This window comes from Convolutriloba macropyga, chromosome 9 (genome assembly GCF_964194025.1).
Source record: "Convolutriloba macropyga chromosome 9, txConMacr16.3, whole genome shotgun sequence".
Lineage (NCBI taxonomy): Eukaryota > Metazoa > Xenacoelomorpha > Acoela > Convolutidae > Convolutriloba > Convolutriloba macropyga.
In genome coordinates, this window is record NC_134476.1 from 51,966,556 (window position 1) to 51,990,361 (window position 23,806).

Sequence of the window (23,806 nt, forward strand, 5' to 3'; positions counted from 1 at the left end):
AGGTCATTGTGGAGACTTTTGTTCGGTTTTTGCTCTTCAGACTCTGCAGTTTTGGACAAATACCTCACTAGTATGCGCTGAGTATCCCTGTATTAGATTAAAAAGGCTCGAGACCTGTGGAATGACCTATTCGCATGTAAACAGCCCGCAAATGTACTCCACCATCATCTAGCAGAAGTTTGTTTGAAATGCAGTTGACTAAAACAATGAAAGTTTTCTAATTGTGGATCAATAGATACTCTTCTGCTAAAGTAATTTAAGAAGTTTGTTCACTTTTTAGGCAAATTGAAGACGATCTACTACGGACACAGTTCAGATGTGATGTCTGTCTCTGTTGCCCCTGACAAGAGGACATTTATCACAGGTGCCTGTGATGCCACTGCTAGACTATGGGACATCAGAGATGGACTATGCAGACAGGTAAAAAGTGCACTCAAATTAGCACAAAATAAAATTGAGTTAATTGAGGGTTTAACCTTTTACTATTTTTTCCAATTTTTTTTACAACTCATGCGTAATAAAAACGCATTTGAGTTACAACTTCCTCAAAAACTAAGAGAACATTTTCTGTGTTTTGTTAGAAAGTCACAACCTTTTCGCATGATTTTGGTTTCCAAGAGATTCTTGAAATACACCAAGCAGTAAAACATTTGTAAAAAGCTTTGATGTTATTTCTGATATTTTTAAATCTTTGCAGAAAGCATTTCTGATATCTTTAAATCAAATTTCCGGAAAAAAACACAATTGATTCAATCTGAGTTGAACAGGTGTTCAAATCATCTCAAAATTAACCTCTAAAATGTGCAAAAACAGAAGTTTTACCTGAGTTATGATTAAAAAATTTTATTACGGCGATTTAGTTTTCAGAAGCACGAATATGGCGCTGTGGACAACAGGGTCACGAGACAATTATTTTATCGCCCTCAAGCAAAGTTTGTCGCAATTTTGTCGATCCTGTTGTCTTTTTATTATATTTTTCACTTGGCCCAATTTTTGTTGGACCCTTTTAACTTTTTGTTTTCATGGTAAAGCCCGGCATTACGTGTCACCCCCGCTTTTCCCATCCACCTTCATCCACCTGGCAATCCTCATCCACCTTATCGCTTCCAAGGCTTCCATACCTACCCCCATCGCTTGACACCCCCTCCCCTCCTCTACGCTTCGTACAACATCTTGCAAGATTTGGTAAGAATAGGATGCTGTAGTAAGAAACTTGTAAGATCTTACAAGATGATTATTCCTCGTACTAAATATTTATCCCACTTTTTTCGTACTAACACTTAATATGTATAAGTAAGAAAAAGCATGAGGTAGTAAGAGAACGCCAAATCTTACTGATTCTTGTAAGATCTTGCAAGATAACCATCTAGTACAAAAGAATAATTGTCTGGCTGAAATCTTACTTAATCGTACTAAATTTCTACTAGTTTGTACGAAATAGTACGATTCTTACAAGATAACTATTCTGGAATGTCCGGGGTAGCCCCGGCTGTCTTCTACCGAAGCCAACCCACCTCACTCAGGTTCAAATGAGTGATTAATTTTTACCTATTATTTTGTAACCGTAAATACATCGGTGCTATAATCCTAAGTATCAAAGATTACCATGAACTTTTCACTATTGCTGCTGTTTTAGGTCAATAGCAGTTTGAACTAGTCCAGAAAACCAAACAACATTTTTTGGAAATTTTTCTGTATAATAAATAGCCGCTTCAGCTTCACTGTCGGCCTGTCGGCTATTACAGCGCTCCTAATTTTTTACAATTCAAAGAATTTGAACTGTATTCGGGCGCTGTCTTTTTTTAAAGATCTGTTCACACATTTTCATGATTTTTAATTGGAGTAGTGATTTTGGTCAGGCCGAAAAAGGAAGTGGAGCGAAAAAGAGAGTGGTTTTGCGGCGTGAATTTATTTCACTCTAATTTTAAAGTACAGTGAGAAAACGGTGTTTGAACAAAAATTCGCTTTCTCTCTAGTGAGTTTTTTCACATCCGGCAATTTCACTTTGATTTTTACTGTTTTTTTTTCGATTTTTGATCAGATTTTTTTCTTAATTGTTCTCCCAACCCATTCATAGTTTTAGACTAGACCTAGTAGGAACTATGAGTGAACTGGCAAAACCATTTCTGGCAAAAAATCAGATCATAAAATTAAAAAAAAAACGAAATCAAATTTGAAAAGTGGCATGTGAACAAAAAAACCACTGGCTGTTACCACCCCCATCAGCACAGCACCCCGGTGACCCCCCCCCCCCCCCCCCCTCCCCCCGTAGCCCGTAGCTAGCTACTGAGGAACAACCGCTCGCTAAAAACACGCAAATTTACACTAATTTTCACAATTTTTTTCAAGTTTTTTGAAAAATTTTGTCATTTTTTTGAGTTTTAACAGCCCTAAGTGTCAAAAATTCCACTTTAGGGTAGGATAATAGGTTACATTGTGGTTTTTAGTTTAAATAGAATGGTTTCATAATTCAGCATCGCGAATTTTTGCATTTTTTTGACAAAACTTGAAATTTTTTTCAAGCTTTTTGAAAATGTTTGTCATTTTTAGAGTTTTAAGAGCTCTAGATGTCAAGGAACCCACTCTAGGATTTGATAATAAGTATCTGCATAGTTTTAAGTGTTAATAGAATGGTTCAATCAACATAGCGAACTTTTGCTTTTTTTTGACAAAACTTGAAAATTTTTTCAAGTTTTTTGAAAATTTTTGTCGTTCTTCAGGTTTATCCAGCCTCAAGAGCCGAGGAGCCTCATCTAAGGTTTGTTTATAATTTACTGTATGATTTCTAGATGTACTCAAGTTTTTCTCAAAATTTTCACATCATGATTTTTAGCATTTTTTGACGAAAATAGCAATTTTCAAAAGTTTTTCTGGACTTTTGTTGTCTTTATTCAAGTTTTTTCAGCCCCAGGATTCAGAAAACCTCCTTAGAGGTTTGATAATAGAATGCTGCTTATTTCTAATCACAATGGAATGGCTTTCAACGTTTTAACATCACGAACTTTAGCAGTTGTTTAATAAAACTTGATTTTTTTTTTCATTTTCAAAATTTATTGTCATTGTCGAAGCTTTTCCAGCGCCAGGAAGCAGGAAACCTCCTATACGTTTTGATGATACGTTACTTAAAAATTTTTATTGGCCATAGAATAGTTTTCAATTTTTTAATATCACAATTTTTTATCGATTTTTTTTATAAAACTTTTTTTTTCAAGTTTTTTGAAAGTTTTTGTATGTTTTATAGGTTTATCTAGCCTCAAGAGCCAAGGAACCTCCTCTAGTGTTTGATAATAGGTTACTCTATAGTTTCTAGATGCAATGGAGTGTTTTTTAACACCACTAGTTTTATTTTTTTTGAAAATTTTTTGGCAATCTTTATGTTTTTTAAAATTATTTTTTGTTTAGGATTTTCCAGCCTCAAGAGGCAAGAAACCTCCTCTAGGCTTTTGTAATAGGCTATTGCGTAGTTTTCGGATGCAATATTTTGTTTTTCAAGTCATTAATATGACAAATGTAAGCAGTTTTTTAAAAATCTTGTGCAATTTTTTCAAGTTTTTTTTAAATATTTTTTTAAAATTTGTTCGTGCACCAGGGACCTCCTCCAAGGTTTGGTAGTAAGATGCTGCTTAGTTTCATGACTAAATGAAATGGTTATCATTATGTAATGGCTCCATTTTTAGCAATTTTTAAATAAAATTTAATGAAGAAAATTTTTGAAAAACTATTATGTTCCAAGCGTATGAATCTTTATGGGCCAGCGAAACTGTTTAAGGCTAGAAATAGGGATACTAGATAGTCTGTTAAGACAATGGAATGGTGTTCTGAAGATAAAAATTTCACGAATTTCGGCAAGATTTCGTTAAAATTTGCTGTTGTTTTTAAAAGTTTCGAATATATTTGTCCTTTTCTGAGTTTAACGATCATCACTGGCGCCAACGAAGCTTTTAAAGTCTTGCAGATGCGTTACATGACAAAAATCCAGACTCGAAAAATGGTTTATAACATTTTCTTAACTGCGATATGTGAAAACTTTTCTTCTGAATTTTGCACTTTCAGTTTTTTTCTATATGATTTAGTTAATAACGAGGCTAGAAAACTTGAAGTTGTAGTGTCGAATCTCATTATGGAGAAAATTTCTAGTTCTATAGATCCCTCTCTGTGTTATTTGGCGTTTCTTTCCTTCTCTTCCTCCTTCACGTTTTATCTCGCAATCTCTCTCTCTCTCTCTCTGTTTTTAACTCTTTTGTTGATGCCGCACTTCAGCGGCTGTTATGTGGCTTGAGGCCATAGTCTATTACCCCAACCTCACGCCCCTTCAATCAAAGTAAAGCTAACTTCACTAAACGTTGGCTAGGTACTGACGAAGCCAACCGCTCGCCGTTCGTTTGAGAGCAATTCGCTGACGTTAGTCGGTTATGTTTAGATAGCAGTTGCTCAGCAAAGCAATTCAAAATGGACAGAGTCAGTATCAAAAAATGAATTCAGAAATAGAAACGGGATAAACCCATAAAACAAAAATGCAACCTTGTTTTTAGTTACCATCACTAATGCTTATTGGTATTGATACTAACCCATGTGTGGTCTCACTACGAAACAAGAGTACGTTCAGCTCCAAAATGACACCCAAATAAATCGCACTTTGAAATTGTTTGTACAAAAATCATTTTAAACTATTTTTTTCTCTTCTTTCAATCCCAATCTTGGATATGGGAAACAGAGGCGGCTATTTTCTAGCAATTGGCCGGGTATGTTTTGTTTCAAACGTTACAAAATGTTGGTATGTTCAGTCTAGAAATTAAGAAAGCTTCCATATGTTCGTTTTCTTGTTAAACATTTTCTGGGTTTTGCATACGTCTGTTTGAGTTTTATTTTGTTTTTAATTGCTCTTGAACGAAGTTCATAGCAATTTTTGTACACCTGTTGGTATTTTTTATGCAAATTTTTGCTTGACCAATTTGCGCTTTGCTTCTAGAACATTCTTTGAATTCTCAATTGACTTTTTCACGCTTTCGTTCTTCATTTTTGAGTGATCTCTATTGCTCTCACTTCGAAGTACATCTTGTTGCTAATATAAAATTGGTTGCAGAATAGCAAAAATAAGGGCCAAATATCACAGTCGGCAGTTCATATGGTTATGAACAGGGAGGGCAATGGTTTTAATCCCGGAGGGGTCAAATTTTTGTCACCCGCCTGTCGTTCGAGAGCCATTCTTCCGACATTAGTCGGTTATAATTTTTTTCAGAATTTAAAGTGTAACAAACTGGTCAAAATTTGATAGCATTATTATTCGCATTACCTAAGTTTCAATATAGTGATAAGAAAACAGGTACCTATGGTAGTTTCCATGTGATTGTTTCTGTTTTGAAACCTAATACGTCGTTTGTTTCTTACGTATGAAAATCAATCATGCAGACATTTTCGTAAGTTTTAAAACCGAACATACCGACGATGCCGACGGCAAAATTTAAAGGCTTTTGTCATTTTTGTCTAGCTAAGACAGGACATAACAAAGATATGCTAAGTTTATAATCGGACATACCAGCAATTTCGTACGTTTAAAAGAGAATTTTTCTGGAGTAGGGCTACGTTGCAAGTCAGATCATCATCGTTGAAAAAAGAGGCTCTTTTATTTAAACTATATGACTTAGTTTCGGCGGGGCTTGCTTTAGAGTTTTGCGGGTAGTGGCATAGACGTGAATGTGGTGGTGTTTCACCCTACCAATCTGTCCTTCGCCTGTCTGGGAGACATGGAGGACCAGGAGGCAGATGCGGGGGCTGAGAGTTGCATGTGTCTGTTTGACCTCAGATCTGACAACAAAATCGGTCAGATTTTCTTCTTTTTTGATGCATCATTTCGGAGGAGCTCATACTACGCGACCTGACCTCAGATAGCCGAGCTTTTATGACACGTACAGAGCTGCTATAAGAGCTGGATATGGTGCACAATTACTGGAGTCGAAATGCCAAAGTTTTTAAACAACCTTTCTCCTCTTGACCTTTCTCCTCGGAAAAGTTTAATTCAGTGCCTCTTTTCTAGGTTTTTGTTAGTTTCACTCCGCCCATTTGAATATCTCAGACCAGTTGCTTATATGGAAACCTGTTTCAAACATACAATTTGACATCACTTTTTACCCAAGCGCAATATAGTTAGTGGATACCGGCTACCTCAGTATGATTTCGCCATGTAGTTGAGAACAAATTCAGAGAAACTAGGTTTTCATGATTTTGTACTCTGATCGTTGTAATTTTCGACATGATCATGATACTTGACAGATTGAAATACAGAATAAAAGTTAGTGTGATTCATCGCTGAAAATAAATGTGACCTCAGTCCAGGCAACTAATAAAGTTGAACGAAAACTGACGCCACGATACATTTTGCTGTGTACTAGAGTTGTACTGTTTAGGCCATATGAAAGCAAAGTTTTGAAGCAAAACACTTATAATTCTAATGTCACCATACCTTTCGCTGTGTGGTGGAATTATGAGCCAAGACAATTATTTGTCTTAACGGCCGTGAGATTTTTCCAAGGGCTTCAACAACATGAATTTGTGTTTCTCATTTCTATTACTGAATAGTATGTATTACTCACTGTTGCCTGAATATCCTGAAACTTCATTGTTTATTGGTGAAAAAACATTCCACAAATAGGGATCTGTCTTGCATAAGATGTTTATTTGACTAGCATAGGTGGAGTGGCTTACTGAAAGGTAACAACTTAATTTCCTTATAGAAGAAAACAACCTCACTAAATCCGGTCCTCCTTTTAAAGAAAACTGATGCACGACGCCCAATGTAAGATAGTTGTCACAAAATCACATCCAATTTTTTTCTCTGTAATATTTAACGCTAATGTAAACTCATTCATAGTTGCACAAACGTGAAAAATATCACATTTTGAGACAAGTTTCTTTTAATAATGAAACATGGATGGAGATCGTCATTTTTACATTGGGGTATCTTTTAAGTTACTATTACATACCACTAGCCAATGGGATCAATGGTGTTAAAGTTTTGCCGGAATTCGATTGCAAGATGGAGTAATATTGCATCAAAAATGGAATTTTTATTTCGTAAAATTACGGCGTGATAACTTAATTTTGACGTTCATTATATTTGTTGTTTATTTGATAGGTTTCTATGATACCTATATATTGCGTTCTACAATTGGCACCTTTTTTACATGGTGGTCGATTTGGAATATTATGGAAGTGTTTCTCTAGTATCGGTAGTTTGAGCATGGCACCGTTAGAGCAACTGATCAGAAAAGGAAAAGATTATGTGATCTAAATAGTCTATGATAAGAGCCCTATTCAGAGTATCTTTGGTCTCATCATTCTCCTGAGGTCAACTACTGACGCTGGGAGATTCTTTTTTTTGCAATGTCAAAAGACTCTCCTTCAACAAAGCAGTGGTGACGGTGCTCGGCTTTGCCAAACTGCCGGGGATCCGCAATACTGCTGTCTAAGGAACTGTATATTTCATGAGATCGTATCAGAGGTAACATATATATAGGCGCGACACAAAATTGTTTTTGATGGGAACTTTTTTCATGAAATGTGATTAATGGAATCCTTTCCTCTTAAAGGGCTTTATTGCACATGGGGCTCAAGATGAGGTGGAAATATCATGTTCATCCTTGAACATGACACCGAGGTTCATACTATCGACATCATCAGTATTTAGCAATTTTTAGAGCAAAATGTGACTCAATTTCATTAAAAAACGCCATTGCACTTTGTAAAATTTGAAGCTTACAACAATCTTGACGTTGACTGGCTGCAAGCAGCTCATAATAGAACAACTGTAGATAATGATGCACCCAACCTGCATGATCTGGCACAGTTGCAATACGCACTACCAGCCACTGCGCTTTCACTATCTATGGCCAAAACTACCCTGCCAAGTATTTGTTCATGCAGAACTGCAACATGAATGATTTGGCCAAATGGTATTGCAGTATAATTGTATAAACGGATATGGTTTTGTTGGTGATAGTGACAATTAACCCGTCGCAGTACATTCCCCATATCCGAACATCAGCAACATAGACAGCGTATTTGGGTAATCTCTTTTGAGCAAATACTCTGAACACTGCGCGTCAGCTATCTCAAGCCACAATGAGCTTCAGTGGCTTGCCATTGGGAAGAAACTACCAACTCGCTAGAGCATCAAGCACGAGTGGACATCTAAATTTGTTCAGCCCCCACTATTAGAGTATACACTCTAGTAAGTAAGTTGTGATCATAAGATGGAGCTTCAGATGATAGCTCAATAAAAGAGAGCATAAAAAGACTCCCGCAGTGTAGACCAGTTGGCTCAGTGGAGAGCACAGGATTGCAATCAATTAAGAGATTGTTGGGTTGCAACCCACAAAGGTTCCAAACTTTACTCTCACTATAATGGTGTTGGCATAGAATCAACATAACGAGCAGAGTTGCTCTAATACCAACTCTCTGCACTTAAATGTGATCGCTAACTTCCCAGTATTTCGTAACGCACCGATTCCGCCTATAGGCTAACTACTTTTCTTGTTTTCTCTCTTTGCTTAATAATATTTAGGTAAGCGTTGTTTACATACCAGTAAATCAAAACATTCTCGTATTTGTTAAATCATTATTAAAGTTTTGAACAAGGCTCTGCGTTATATTTCTCAAAATTTTGCTTTGGAAAAAAATTGGGGACAATTAATTTGATTTTAGGCGACATTGAATAGCTCCGAACAAATCTTAGGGTTGAGGCTCCCCGCTTCAAGCTTCAGTGTTGCTTCAGTTTCAGTATTTAAGTTTGAGTTTACAATTTTTATGTCTCTGTCCATGAATAGAAAGCATTTTTTATTCGAATATTTTGTTTTTTGTGAGCTTACACGTAAACATTGGTTTTTGAATCATCTGGTTTGTATGGCCTAATAATGTTAGTGGGTCTATGCAGGTGCAACTACTGTGAACATGAACCAGTACTACCCATTTGCACCAACTGGTCTTAAGCTCTCAAAATTGGGCATCTTTTATAAACCGTTCTCACGTTCTTTCTTGTTCCTCAAGGCTCCATTTCTCTAGCCAAGTATACGTTGAACAAGTAAAGCTTCTTGTCAAGCTATGTCAAGCTTATCTTATGCACAATATACATTAGCTTTTTCAACCTGATCATAGGTCGTCTAAATAAATTCAACGGACTAAGACATTATAGGGCTACTAAAAACAAAAGAGTGCTTGTTATGGATTTTAACGCTCTTCATGCTTTTTCTTGCCTGCTTTTCTTTTTTTGAAAGCACAATGCTGTCTTGTGGAACAATGTGCACGCACATCTTACAAGAAAAGACAGAGCGCCAATACATCTCAAGTTCTTTAGACTTTGAAAACTAAGAGATTGCAATAGCCTTTGAGAGGCTGAAGGCGGCTTTTATTAACTTTAAATTGTAAGATTTAGAGCACAAAAATCTTTTTTTTGAGCGGGTTTAGTCATGACGAAACAATTGTCACGATAGGTGAGTAAATATAGTTCAGAGGGGACTGTAGCTTAGACCTCTTTATGATTGTACAAAAATTTTGGCACTTGAAGGGATCGAACCCGCTAGTTCCGGGGATAGTTAATCGGTAACATTAAGCCTTCGCCATTTTAGATCACGCAACTCAAATCAATTATGAGAAAGTCGCTAAACAAATCAAATTTTTCTGGCAAAAGAATGCTCTTAAACAAATGTGAAAGGTCAAAGCCCTAGACCACCGCAATATATCTATTTGTACCTATCAAGGGTAATTATTTTTCATTTCTTGATTAACAAAAACCATGAAGCAACCATGAACAAAAACCATTCAAGGCTTTCTTTTATCAATAAAGTGCACATAACCGATTAAACTGTAGTTTTGTGGAGAATTGTGTGAAAAGAGTCCGAGGAGCTCGGCGTTTAAAGAAATGACCAATTTTTGATTCAGCACCAGCTGTACAACTAAATTGTTTTCCGTAAACGAAAGGATCTAATTCAACTAATTTCAGCTTGAACTAACAAAGAATGACTACCTCAGTCTTTTTTCCAAGAGAAGGTCACGCAAAAAATATAGAGGTTCAGAAGCACATACAGGCGCCAAGGACAAGTTTGAGCAAGAAGTATCACATTTTCTTAACTTTATTTTAAGACCAAAAAATTGGGACGAAATAAGTCTAGAACAACAAAATGCTTGACAGTATTATACAAAAAAACCAAGAAGCGACTGCCCTGAGATCAGTTGCCGACTTGTCTTAATTTTATTGCGGATTTCGGTTGAGCTCAACTGCGGAAACCAGCTCAGATAAATTAATGCACGAAGTCTTTGAAAATTGACCTTTAGTAATCGGGCTCCATTTAGTTATCCTGTTTTTGTTGATTTCACTTTTCAACTTACAATCTGAAGGTAATAGCTCAATTTACTCTTCATTGCATTCAATTGAAACAATGACTAGGTGAGTCGTAAGTCAAACATGGAAATGCTGACTATTGAGAAACGAAAATTAACGTAAAATGAATTGAAAAACATACCAGGACCACTGTTAAAAACCAATTCAAAGAATTGATTGAAAAAGTAATTTCTCCTCAAAGCCCAATTGAAGATTAATTGAAGAAGACTAATTGAAGATTACGAGCCGAACAGACAAAGTTTTTTTCAGAAAAATAGAGGCAACAATAGCTTTTGAAATCTTTAATCTTTACTGTTTTATCATCAGCCTGCTGAGTACCAAGATTATCAATCAAATTGTAACAAAACAAAAAAGGAACCAAAAAAGTTTAATCTGAGTTAAAATCTGCATGTCAAAGAAGATGCAGGCATGGTCAGGCAGAGCGAAAAAATTCCTTAAAAAAATAAAATAAAAAAAACACAAAAGATTTGCTGGACCTTCTGGATGTCAAAGAATGACGACCTCACTCATTATTCCAAGAGAAGGAGACGCAAAAATATTTACAGGTTTAGAAGCACAAACAGGCGCCGCGGACAAATTTGAACAAGAAGTATCACATTTTCTTAACTATCTTTTAAGACCAAAAAATTGGGACGAAATAAGTCTAGAACAACAAATTGCTTGACAGTATAATACAAAAAAACCATGAAGCAATTGCCCTGACATCAGTTGCCGACTTGGTTTAGTTGTTTTTGTGGATTTCGATTGAGTTCAACTGCGGAAACCAGCTCAGATTTTTAGTAGCCTAGTTTCCGTAACAACTGATTTGTCTAATTCTTGTGGAATTAAGTTAAATTTAACCATGGAAATCATTTACCAATTCGGTATCTAAATTCCACACGACGCGTAACCTTATCGAACAATGTGCGTAAATACAAGGTGTTTGTTATGGCAGAACCTGTTAGACTGAAAACTTTCCAATGTTACCTCACGGGCAGGGCAACTGATGTCATAAGGAGGTCCATGAAACTATGAGTAGTATGCTCATCTGCTATATGACTGGAGGGGGGACCCCCCCCTGCAAAGAACTTTACCACCAAAAAACTGATTTTCCCTCAGTGAAATCAAGTTTTTTTGTTTAAGTTTCACGAGTCTGCGAGACGTTTCTTGAGTTACGTTCACTGGTGAAACTTAAACAAAAAACTTGATTTCACTGGGGGAAAATCAGTTTTTCGGTGGTAAAGTTCTTTGCAGAGGGGGTGTCCGGACCCCCCTTCCTCCAGTCATATAGCAGCTACCGGTTGCTGGTGTGCTGGCGTTAAGGCAACCTAGAGCAGTTCCTCATTTGCTCGACGGTAAGAACTCATTTTCTATAGAACTAAAAATTTTCCTATAAAGCCTCAAACTTGAAAAAAATTTCAAAAATTTCAAAATTTTTTGAAGTTCTGAAATGGTCTGAAATGGATTTTGCGCAATAAAAGAGCACTCAAAAGTGATTTTTTGTAGACTTCACTTTTTTTCACCTATGCAGTATGGGGGGTCGAAACTTAGGAGATAACAAGATTCGAGATAACAAAATTTCAAATATTTGAGAAAAATTTTTGAAAATTTTTCGAAGTTCTGAAATGGTCTGAAATGGATTTTGCACTATGAAAGAGCACTCAAAACTGATTTTTTGTTGACTTGAAAATTTTCTCAGATAAGATCTCTACTACAAAAAATAAAAAAAAATTTCTTGAAAAAAAGTCATTTTGTTATCTCGAATTTTTTCAAACAAAAAAGCAACTTTTGTTCATGTAATTACTTTTCCGTTTGAGAATCAGCAAGAAAACCATTGCGACCATAGATTTGAAGAACATTCATGAAATTTATGAACAAATAAAAGTTGACTATCCGGAATAGAGTGAACGATTTGTATACTTTTTGGCGGCATGTCTTTATCTGGACCCAGATATTAACTTGGAAATAGTTCTCAAGCTGAGACCATATGGTGGTCTTATTGGAATAGAGAACTCCTCGTTAGACACTTACCTGAATTTAATTACGTTTTAACTTTTCATACGTTTTAACTTGTCCAATCACAAACGCTTATATTGGTCATATGACAGGCTTACTGTTTTGTCTTTTCGTGAAAACATTTAAAAGGAAATTGTTCAATTTGCTGGAATGTTGAATTCTGAAATTGTTGTCTTAGATTTTGAAGGTTTTCGTCACAAAAAGATCGGTTTTGTAATTAAAGAGTTATCGATTTGCTCAAATAATTATTCAGACACAATCTTATTCCTGCCACCAGTGCCATACAATTCACCTTCCGCTAGTGAGAAAAAATATCATCAGTGGGTTAGTAGGTTTCTACACAATTTATCTTGGAGCACTGGTAGTTATCCTTACTGGTTTCTATCCCAAATCTTAATCGCAATTAAACTTCGTTTTCCATCCGGAAAGTTTTATGCAAAAGGAAAAGAGAAATCGGAATCACTGCAAACCCTATTGCAGAAGGAAGTTGTAGAGTTGGACAGTCCTTTATGCCCCAAAGTTGAAGCAATATTTCATCCGATTAAACATTTTACTTATGCTTTGCACTCTTTCAACTTAAGCGAGAAACAAAAGAAAAAACATTGTGCTAAAAAAGCACAGTTGTATTTCTATTGGCTAACACTGCCCAACAATGAGACGTCGAGTGGAGAAGGTAGCTCCTTCAGTTCTTCAATTGATTTTATCTCCAAGTTTGACAGTGTGCAGTAGCATAACGAATGATAATCAAATAACTCTATATTTGGTCAGAGAGGAAAAAATAGAATCACGGGGCAATCTATTCTGAGGAAACAACATATTCTTCGCAACATAGCTGAGGTTGAGACGCTGAAGAAATATCTTTCACTGCTCGAATATTTTCAAACGTACAATGTCGTTACAAGAGAAATTGAAGAGACTGAAACTAACCCCTTTACATATTCACAAGTCGCCAGCACCGGTTCAAGTGACCCTGGACGACAAAAGTCTCCCTGATGAAATCAAGCAGGTAGTCAGCAAAGGAAACGTGGAGTCAATTGTCTACTACGCAAAGGATTATGGCATGCAATCGAACTACAAAATAACTTACAAGAAAGAAGACAAAGACTCTAGATATACTACATATGAATTTTTTATGGTTGAGAGTTACTAACAAAATAATGAGCTAACACAAGAATTGAAGTTTTAATTCATTTTGGGTAAAAACCTATTTTCAAATGGTTGATAAAGAAGACCAGATAGGTTCCCCTGCTGGAATAGGTTTAAATGATTTAATTTTCAATAAAAAAATCAAAAGGGACGCTCATGGAAATTATGTAACTCTAGAATACCCTGATCAGAAGTAGTGTATTTTACTCAAATCGTAATTATACTGTTTCTGATTGGTGTGTCTTTGAGCAAACTTGTGTTTTTTATCTTGATTGTGAAGAGTCAACGTTTTTGTTTTCGTTGCTTTCATGCACAGTTGGCTACGCGCTTCCTAATCCGAAGCTATGAACAAGATAAATTCAACAAGCGATAGACTATTCATGACTGTTGGTGGGCCTTCATGCTCTGGTAAAACTGGGCTCATATTCCAAATGTTACTGATAAACACCTTTTGCCCAAAATTTAAATCTATTTACTACTTCCATCAACATGAGCAACCACACTTCTGCTCTATAGAACTTGAACACTTTTTTAACAAAGTTTTCTGGATTTGACTTCTTTTCACAGCTGGAAAACTGTCGTGTTGTTTTTGGCGATTCTTGCGAGGAAACTTTCATTGACAAAGAGTTTTCTAAACTCGCAACTGCTGGACGTCATAGAATTAATAGCGTCATTTTCGTTAAGCATAACTTATTGCAACAGAGTAAATGGTCAAGAACAATTGATCTGAACACAACCCACATCCTTTTCTTCAAATCACCCAGAGAAGTACAGCAGATCACCTATATTGGCAACCAGTTAAACAACACAAAAGAAAGCTACGAATTAGCAAAAAAATTACCCTTTGGACACTTACTCATCGACTTGGATCCAAAAACTTCAGACTCCCTGCGTTATTGTTCAAATATTGTACAACCAGGTCCAAACAATTTTTTATCTACCTTCCTATAAAAGCGGTTATAACTAATTTGAGAGATGAGAGAGAAAAAGTTATGTATGCTAAAGCAAATGCTCGAGCTGTCTGATAGTAATTTCAGAAAGTTCCTAAAAAAAGCACCAAAGAGTTTCATAAATTTTCTGTGCGAGTGTTTGCTCAATGTAATCAATGGCAATATTGCAGCCAACAAACAGTAACTAAGAAATCAAGAGGATTCATTTCAGCAGTTATTATCAAAAGAAACAAGTCTGAAGAAAAAGCAATTTATTTTGGCGAGAAAATCAGAACTTATCAAGGCAATAGTATTCTCGTGCTATCTTGATTTTAAAGTCAAATAATGCATGCAGAAGCATTTGTTTTGATCCTCAAGAGGATGTTCATATCAAAAAATCCAACCAAGGAAGAAATTTTTGATAATCCAATATATCAACAAAATGCCACTCAGTTATTGCTCCTAATAAGATCTAATCCAAATTCTGAGCAGAGCAGTGGAAAAAAAATTACAAGATGCTGACACAAGCACTGATAGACTGATCACGAGAACAAGGAGTATCGATGATGGAACAAGTGATCCAGATGATGTAAAATCAGAATCATTTGTTAGTGATGACAGTGAAATCGAGCCTATAGTGAAAAACGGAAAGATTCAGCTTTTGACTCAATAATGCTGGAACTAAAACTAATGGATGAAAATAAAACAAAAAGAGCTGCAATTATCCTGAAAAAAATTTTTGTTTCCGATACTGTTTCTATTAGTGAAGAAAATAATGTTCTCCATAATGCAGATGAACCTGAAGGAGTGAAGGTGACAAATTTCTTGTACAATTTACAGCAACCTACTAAAAAAATTGACGTGCAAAAGAATTCCAAAATATTGAGTGAACTTGATATAGCAGCCCACTTGGTTTACAATACTCATGCAAAAAAGTTCTCGATAAGTTTTACAATGAAGAAGAAGAAGAGCAACCGACTCGAAAAGAAAAACAAAAACAAAGCAGCAACAAAAACAACCAAGAGGAAGGTCTGAAACAAAAGAAATAAACGCAAAACCAAAAGTCGATGAGAGCAAAAACAAGACAGATGAAAACACGACTAGAAAAGACTGGGCTTTCTATAGATGATATGAAGAAACTTAACAACCTCTATTTAAAAGGACCCGCGTCATTTGGAAACGCAAAAAATTTGAGTAAATTATCAATGAAAAAAGTAAGTTTGTATCTAGAAACGAAACCATCCTTCACCAAATATCGTTCAAGTCGCCTCAGATTTCCAAGGCTTAAAGTAATTGTTAACGACCTGAATGAGGTCTGGTCCGTAGATATAGCATTTGTTGATAAATTTGCAAAGTACAACCGTGGTGTAAAATGCCTTCTTGTTGCAGTTGACTGTCTCTCAAGATATCTCAAGGTTGAGCCGCTAAAAACAAAATATGCTACAGAAACTGCAGAAGCTTTCAAAAAGACAATCAAACATAAGCAACCTAAAAACGTTTGGGTCGATGATGGCACGGAGTTCCTCGGTGCTTTCAAAGACCTTTGCAACAAACGCGGAATTCATTTATACAGTACGTTCAGTGAGAAAAAGTCTGCTTTTGCTGAAAGAAAAATACGTTCCCTCAAGAATTGAATATACGGATACTTAGAAGAAAAGTGGACCTATTCATATCTAGATAAACTGGATTCATTTGTAAAAACTATCAATTCTAGAGTTAATCGAACAATCAAACTTGCTCCATACAAAGTCACAAAGTCGCAAAAAAAGACGTTCCACGGCCTGTATTGTTGATTGCGAATAAAACGTTTTCTCAATAACCAAAATTTTTTGTTGGTGATCTTGTACGAATTTTGAAAAAAGAGGAGACGTTTGGAAAGGGTTACAAGCAGTCTTTTACTGACGAGATTTTTGAAATTTCGTCTATCCCAACATTGAACCCTGCAACGTATTCTCTTATCGATACCAATAATGAAATTATTCAGGGTAAATTCTATCAACCCGAACTCCAATTAGTAAGAGAACCCTCTTTGCAAAATAAATGGCAAGTAAACGTTTTGAAGATGAATTTACGGTACATGCAATCTCCTCCGCTTCGATGGAGATCTTCGATCAAAACACATTGGCTTCATCCAGAAATTTTTTCAATGATAAAATACAACTGTCAGGAGACTGGAGAGTAGCTTTGAGTGAAATTATTTTTTCCACTAAAACAGAACACATCACAAATGTGGTCCTAGCTTCTTACAGTTCAAGCGGTTTAGAAAATCACCAACGGAATACCTCTGGAGCCTATGTCATATCACGCCCAAGCTACGGTGAGCAATTAGCATTCATGCCAGGAACTTTTGATACTGTACCACAGTTGTTAGCTACCATTAAAAGAACTGTTGGTTTACCAAATTTTTTATTCAGAGAAATTAAAAGTTCCGGTAAATATGAAATAGTATTTGGAAAATACGAGGGAATTACTTGCCCAAGCGATGAAAATTCGAGCATTATTAGTTTCAATGGCGTCCCTGATGGACGAGGAACACATATTGGTTATAAAATAGACACAATTGCAAACAAACTGATGCAAAAAGAAGATACCAGGGCTTTTATGGGGGACTTTCCAGCTAATCTTTCGCCGGGAAACATTTGATTTTATGTATACACACATTATTCAGTATCAATAAGTTGGCGATGCAAAAGCACCTTTACTACGAGTCATTGATTCAAAACAACGGTTGAAAAACGGTAGCGTCTGCGGGCTTGAACCAACACACAGAATAGTTTTTTCGAATTTGGACTACAAAAAACTACTTTCAATTACGATTCAGTCAATTTCTATAGAACTACGCACCGAAACAGGTCAATTAGTCGCCTTTTAAGGGACCGTTAAAGTCATTCTGACGTTACAGTTCAAAAAATTTGGTGAGCAAAAGCAATGGAATCATACTACAACAATCAACCATCTGCATTGCCTTATTTTTCGGGAAATTATAGGCAGAGAGGTAGCGGCTTTGGAGCTTTAGCAAGTGGTATTGGAAGAATCGCTCTACCTCTTGCAAGAAAATTTTTTATACCAGCAGCAAAACGTGTTGGAAAAGAACTTCTTTTACAGAGCGTGCCAGAGTTAATGGACGTTGTCAGTAAAAAAATCTCCAAAACAAGCGCTGAAAAGCACAATATCAAATACAGTCAAAAAGCAAACAGGGGGCTCCTTGGCACTGCGAAGGAGACAAAGAAAGAAACATGAAAGAAAAATATGTTCCCTCAAGAATATAATATACAGATACCTAGAAGAAAAGTGGACCTATTCATATCTAGATAAACTGGATTCATAAGTTAAAACTATCAATTCTAGAGTTAATCGAACAATCAAACTTGCTCCAAACATAGTCACAAAAAGACGTTCCGCGGCTTGTATCGTTGATTGCGAATACAACAAACACGATTCAGTCAATTTCTATAAAACTACGCACCGAAACAGGTCAATTAGTCCCCTTTTCATGGATCGGTAAAGTCATTCTGACGTTACTGTTCAAAAAAATTTGGTGAGTAAAATCAATGGAATCATGCTACAACAATCAGGCGTCTGCATTGCTTTATTTTGCGGGACAATATAGGCAAAGAGGTAGCGGCTTTGGAGCTTTAGCAAGTGTTATTGGAAGAATCGCTCTCCTCTTGCAAGAGAATTTATTATACCAGCAGCAAAACGTGTTGGAAAAGAACTTCTGTTACAGAGTGTGCCAGAGTTAATGGACGTTGTCGGTAAAAAAAAATCTCCAAAGCAAACGCTGAAAAACACAATATCAAATACATTCAAAAAGCAAACAGGGGGCTCCTTGGCACTGCGAATGAGACAAAGACGAATTAGTCGTTGACGATCTAAACGTTCAGGTTCAAAAGCCAGAAAAGGTAGCAAACCAAGAAAGGTGGTCAATTCAAAATACGAACAGACAAAGAGAAGTCGGTCGGATTTCTTTGCGAAAATTAAAGATGATCGGTAATATGTTACCAACAGAGGCCACACTTTTTTGTTAAGTTTTTGTCAAAAAGTAGGACCCGTTTACAGTCCTAACGACCTATGCTTGAGTTTGAGTTTGCAGGAGACAGAAATAATTTGATTGATCTGCCCCAAAAATTTCCTCGAAATCAAATGCAAGATATTTCAGGCTTCTGAAGCTGATTTAAAATATGATGCGGGAGCTGCAGCAGATGTAACCAAAACAAATTCTCCTTACTTTTTGTAATAATGTTTCTTTTCTGACTGTACAATATCAGCCAACGGACTAAAAATTGCAAATTCACATGAAAATTATGCTCACAAAAGTTTCATTGAAACCGAATTTTCTCACAACAAAGACGCAAAGGCTAAGTGGTTGGCTTGGCAAGGTTATTCATACGAGGATAATCCTGGAGAGATAGCAACAACTGAAGTTAACAGACGAAAAGCTTTTGTTAGACAATCTGCTAAATGTACTTTTTATGGAAAAGTGGCAGTAGATTCTTTTACATGCGATCGTCGTCTTTTGAGTGGAGTTACTCTGCGAATTTCGTTTCGACGGTCAATAGATGATTTTGATATAATTTCGGACGATGCTCGAAAATCATACAAGGTAAGAATTATTGAAGCTAATTTGTATCTGAGAAAAATGACGCTGAACGATGACGTGGTCTCTGCGATTGAAAAAACTTTACTATCAAGTCCAGCGTCCTATCCTTACTTCGAAACTATAACCAAAACATTTCCGGCTTCCACTGGTTTACAAAGTTGGAAACAGGAAGATGTATTTAGCAGGGAGCCTATTCGATGTATTGCCATTTGCCTTAACACAAATGAAGCTTTCTTAGGAAGAAAACAACTCAATCCCTTTCACTTTCGTAAATTTAATCTGGAGCAAACTTGTATTTACCGAAATGGACTCTCCGTTGCTGACAGCCCCATAAATACAACTGACGTAAAACGTTTTTACTTCAACGCAATGTCAGATTTAGCCTATATTGACAATGGACATGGAATAAGTTTGTTTGAAAACCCTAACCATTTGATTATGGTGTTTGATCTCACCAGCACCCAGCAGGCGTCTCATGACTTTATTCACCCTGAACTTACTTATTGTTCAATATCAATTGAACTTAAGTTTTCAGCGGCCTTGCCCAGTAGTATTTAAATTTTTATAATTGGTGAAAAAGCAATCACAATTTTTATCGATTCTGCCCGAAGAGTTTCAAAAAATCGTATTCTTACAAGCTGATGGATGAAGACCTAATAAACAACTTCTTTCAAGGATGTAAGCTTTTAAAGTACAAGTTCGTGGGTGTCTTCGCAGCTGACAACTTCCCTGTTAATCTATCTCACAACGAATTCACTAGTTGAATGTATCAACTTCTCAGTCAATTGGAACACATTGGACACTTATTTGTCAAAAAAATGGAGATTACGTTTTTGCGGATCCGTTGGGACAACATCTAACATCATATAAACATTTACACAATAGATTTATTTCCTCTGCTGTTGATATTCGAACTGTGTATGAATTGCTAAGAAGCGAGCCTATTCAAAAACCAAATTCAAAAATGTGTGATTTCTTTTGCATTTATATTGCTCATTATCTTTTTGGTGAAAAAGAAATTTTAAAGATGAGTGATGGTGATTTGATACGTTTCATATGATGCTCTAACACTACTAACATGTTTTGGTGAAATAATTTTTTTTCAAAACTTTATTTTTTCTTCAAAAAAATAAGCGTACACACAAAACATCATTGTCAATATCTAATTTTCTATAGCCACTCATAAAAATATCCATTATTTGGCAAAAAGCACCAGAATGTGGACCATACAAAATTTTTTCAGATCTCTATAGAGTTTCACTTGATAACCAGTCAGTTTGTAATTGCTGATTTGATGTTTTCTCAGCATTATCCAGAGATTTGTAAGCAACAATTCCACTTTGACGAAGATTTTTGCTCAAGGTTTTGGCATTGCTCAAATTTGGTAAACGCTTCTGAATGGCGGTTGCTTCTCTTTTTGTCGGAGGTGCTGAACCGTTGTATTCCACGGCTAGTTTTAGTTTTTCTAAAATCTCTCCATTTGTTTCCACTGTGGTCACGTTTGAAAAAAAAATTTGAAGGCTGTGTACAAACAAGGAACTCCTTAAAGTTTATTCCGTTTCATTATTTCCGTAGAAACGTCAGACACATCAAACAACACATGATAATGGTTAAAGGGTAACACTTCACAACAGCCGTTTTCAAAATACATGCAACCAGTGTAATTCCTGGCAAATATTTAAGATGGTTTCTCTTCAGAGACGAAAAACCTGAAATTCTTTTTAAATTGCTTAAATTAAGCAGGTCAGCGCTCATACATAGCTTCCACCATTTTGTCAAACGATTCTTTTAATCAGACATTTCGTGCTCGTCGTCTTTTTGCTTCAACTTTGGTTTCTTTGCTGTTGGTGCCTTAGCTGTTATATCAGTATCATTAGAAGTGTTAGCGATGGATCAAATCTTTGGAGATTTCTTCATTAGTTTTTCAAACTCTTCAAGTGTTAGTGTTATTCTTTGTTGAAATTCATACTCATGTTCAGCTTTTTTGAATAATTTTAAAAAACGTAACTTCCAGTCTTTTCATAAGACCTAATCGATGCTCTGATCAAACGTTTTTCACTTTTAGAAACATCAAAATGAGCGTCTCAACACTTGGCGTCTTTCTCAGCTGTAAACGGCATTGTACAATTCTTTGCCCAAATTATTGTTTCAAACTGTTCTCAATTGAGAATGAAATACCAATTAATTTCTATGGAAACAAAATTTAAACACACTTACAGAAACGCATGACCTAAAAACAAAATTCTTCACCTGATAAGAATAGTGAGTAAAACATAACGTTAACCTACATGATAGCTGTATATTTAGCTAAATGGCTAGCTAACAGAAACAGTAACTGCAAACTTCCATGGGTCAGACACATGTATCTCTCTGTATTTTCTGTATCTCTCTTTATTCAACAATAAACTAGTTTTACGTTTGTTCAAAGGTCATTATAAGGTAGAATGAATTGTGACTTGGGGTGTGTCAGCATATTTTATTTGGGAATGGAGTTATTAAATGAAACTTATATTTTCTCGAAGTTCTTCAACAGTATAGAAACAATTTAAAATCAACAATTGCACTTACATGCACAGAGAAAATTTGTCATTTGGTATGAATTTTGTACACTTAATTGTTTCTTTCATTTCTCAATTTTTGCGACGCCAAGAAATTACAAAAAATCGTACTTGCTGATTTACTTTTCAACTTTTAAAAGTAATCTACAAAAAATTAGAAAATAATGTCTTGTTATATCCTCACAGAAGACGAAAATTCTTGGGAACGAATTTTGGTGTATCAAACACACCATGAGAACTTCTTAGTGGTTGTCCAGCAGAGGCGGTACAACGAGAAAGATGAATGGAACACCCTCAACCATTGCCTGCTCCCGAAAATATTTGTCAACTTCATGGCCAAGTTACCTGAAAAATCAACAACAGACACACATGGAGGCGGAATTTTTACTTCTGAAGGCATTATTCCTCCATCTAAAGTCCCGGACAACCTCTCCTCATATAATAATCTTGATCTACCGGAAAACCTGAAAAAAGTATTCTAAAAATATGATTGCAAAATGGTACCATTTTTCGAAAATCAACCCGGTGTAGTAGAAGCTTGCGACAGTTTGGCTGATCTCTGGGGACTAGCACGATCACTTGGATAACATTTTCAGCCAACACCATGTACAACGCCGTTGAGAGATCCTAGTCCCACTGTATCGTCATTTGAGAGCAGTCCCTCACTTTTCTCAAAATTGCGGGAAAAACAAGTCAGCGATCAGCAAAGTGCAAGTGCTCCTTTGAACAACCTCTTCGGGACAAAATTTGAGACACCAGTAGAAAACAAGCAATCAGAAGGGGGAGAATCAACAACAGAACCTGACTCCACTGAAACTCCACTGAACAAAGAAACACAACGTCTACTGAAAGCTCTAAGAAAGAGAAGAAACTCAACCAGTGCGAGAGAACTTTTCATAAACTCTGATTAACTTTATTATTACTCCAATCGAATAATACAACAATACTTAAAAAAGCTTGTAAACAAATTCTTGTTCAATTTTTTCAAGCCGTTTTTTTCTGTTGTAAAACTAAATTGATTGAGCTTTCATTCTTTAAAAAACAGTTATTTAAAACATTTTCTTCATTAGAGAAAAAAGCTGATCCGTTAAGCGCTGAGTTGTTTTTATGCAGCTGAGAACCCGAATATATAAGAGTGCCAGAACAGTTGAGGAAAAAATGATATTAATTCAACCGCAAAAAAAATCAAAAATTTGTATAGAATTTTCTGTTTACCCTCCCAATTTAATTTTCAAAAATTTTCAAATTGAATTAAATGCAGCTTCAGAATTCCTCAGTTGCTAACGGTTTCTTGTCTGGCAGTGTGGTGGCTAGTTTGCCAAGTCAGGTTTTGAACAAAAAATTTTAAATTTCTGAAGAAAAATTTATTTTAGTCTAATAACGGTATATGGCACAAAACCTTGAAAATTCTGATTTTTCTTTCAAATTTTGTTAAATAGAAGTGATAAAATTGTTGACAGGGAATGCACACAATTGACCATGCTGTTAGTTTCTGACAAAAAAGAATTGTAATCATCATATTTGTTCATATCTTCAATTTTAAACACATTTTTCAAAAATTGCAAAATTTTTAAATTTTTTCCAACTTATCTCAAAATCTGGATATACTATTTTGGGTTTTTCATTCTCAGCTGTCAGGTAACTGTTTATGGATGATGCTTGACTAGTTTTTGAGAATCAAAGCAAAATTTTGTTCATAATATACTAAGAGATCAAAGCTGAAAACTGAATGACTAATAACTTACAAAATTTGTTTTTTTTTAAATTGTTTTTCTCACAGTTACTCTGATTTTTCTTGTGCATCTTAGGGATACAATTAATCATGCTGCTAGTTCCTAAAGAAAATTATTGCACTCTTCAGTTTTTTTCAAAATTATCTTCAAATTTTTAACATATTTTTATAAGAATTGTATAACTTAAATTTTTTTCAACTTGTCTCAAAACCTGGATATACAATTTCGGATTTTTCATTCTGAGCTGTCAGGTAACTGTTCATAGAGGATAGTAGGACAGTTGTTGAAAAGCACAGCAAATATTTTTCATATTTAACAAAAAGATCTAATCCTTAACCAATATTCTTTTTGTTCTCAGATTCAGAACCGTATCACGACAGTTTTCATAAAGAGACCATGTTTCTTCATTTACTCAGCTGAGATGGTCTCGGGGAAGAAAATCCATTCAACTC

At 35.6% G+C, this 23,806-nt stretch overlaps 1 protein-coding gene across 2 annotated transcripts in view; it reads left to right on the forward strand.

The window, feature by feature from the left end:
* Positions 1 to 23,806, forward strand: part of LOC142345444 (guanine nucleotide-binding protein subunit beta-like) — a 130,653-nt gene that overhangs the window by 21,822 nt on the left and 85,025 nt on the right. For both annotated transcript variants that reach the window (XM_075397499.1, XM_075397498.1), the window contains exons 6-7: positions 281 to 420; positions 5,667 to 5,820. In XM_075397499.1, the coding sequence (XP_075253614.1) occupies positions 281 to 420; positions 5,667 to 5,820 (294 nt within the window). The remainder of the gene's footprint in view (positions 1 to 280; positions 421 to 5,666; positions 5,821 to 23,806) is intronic.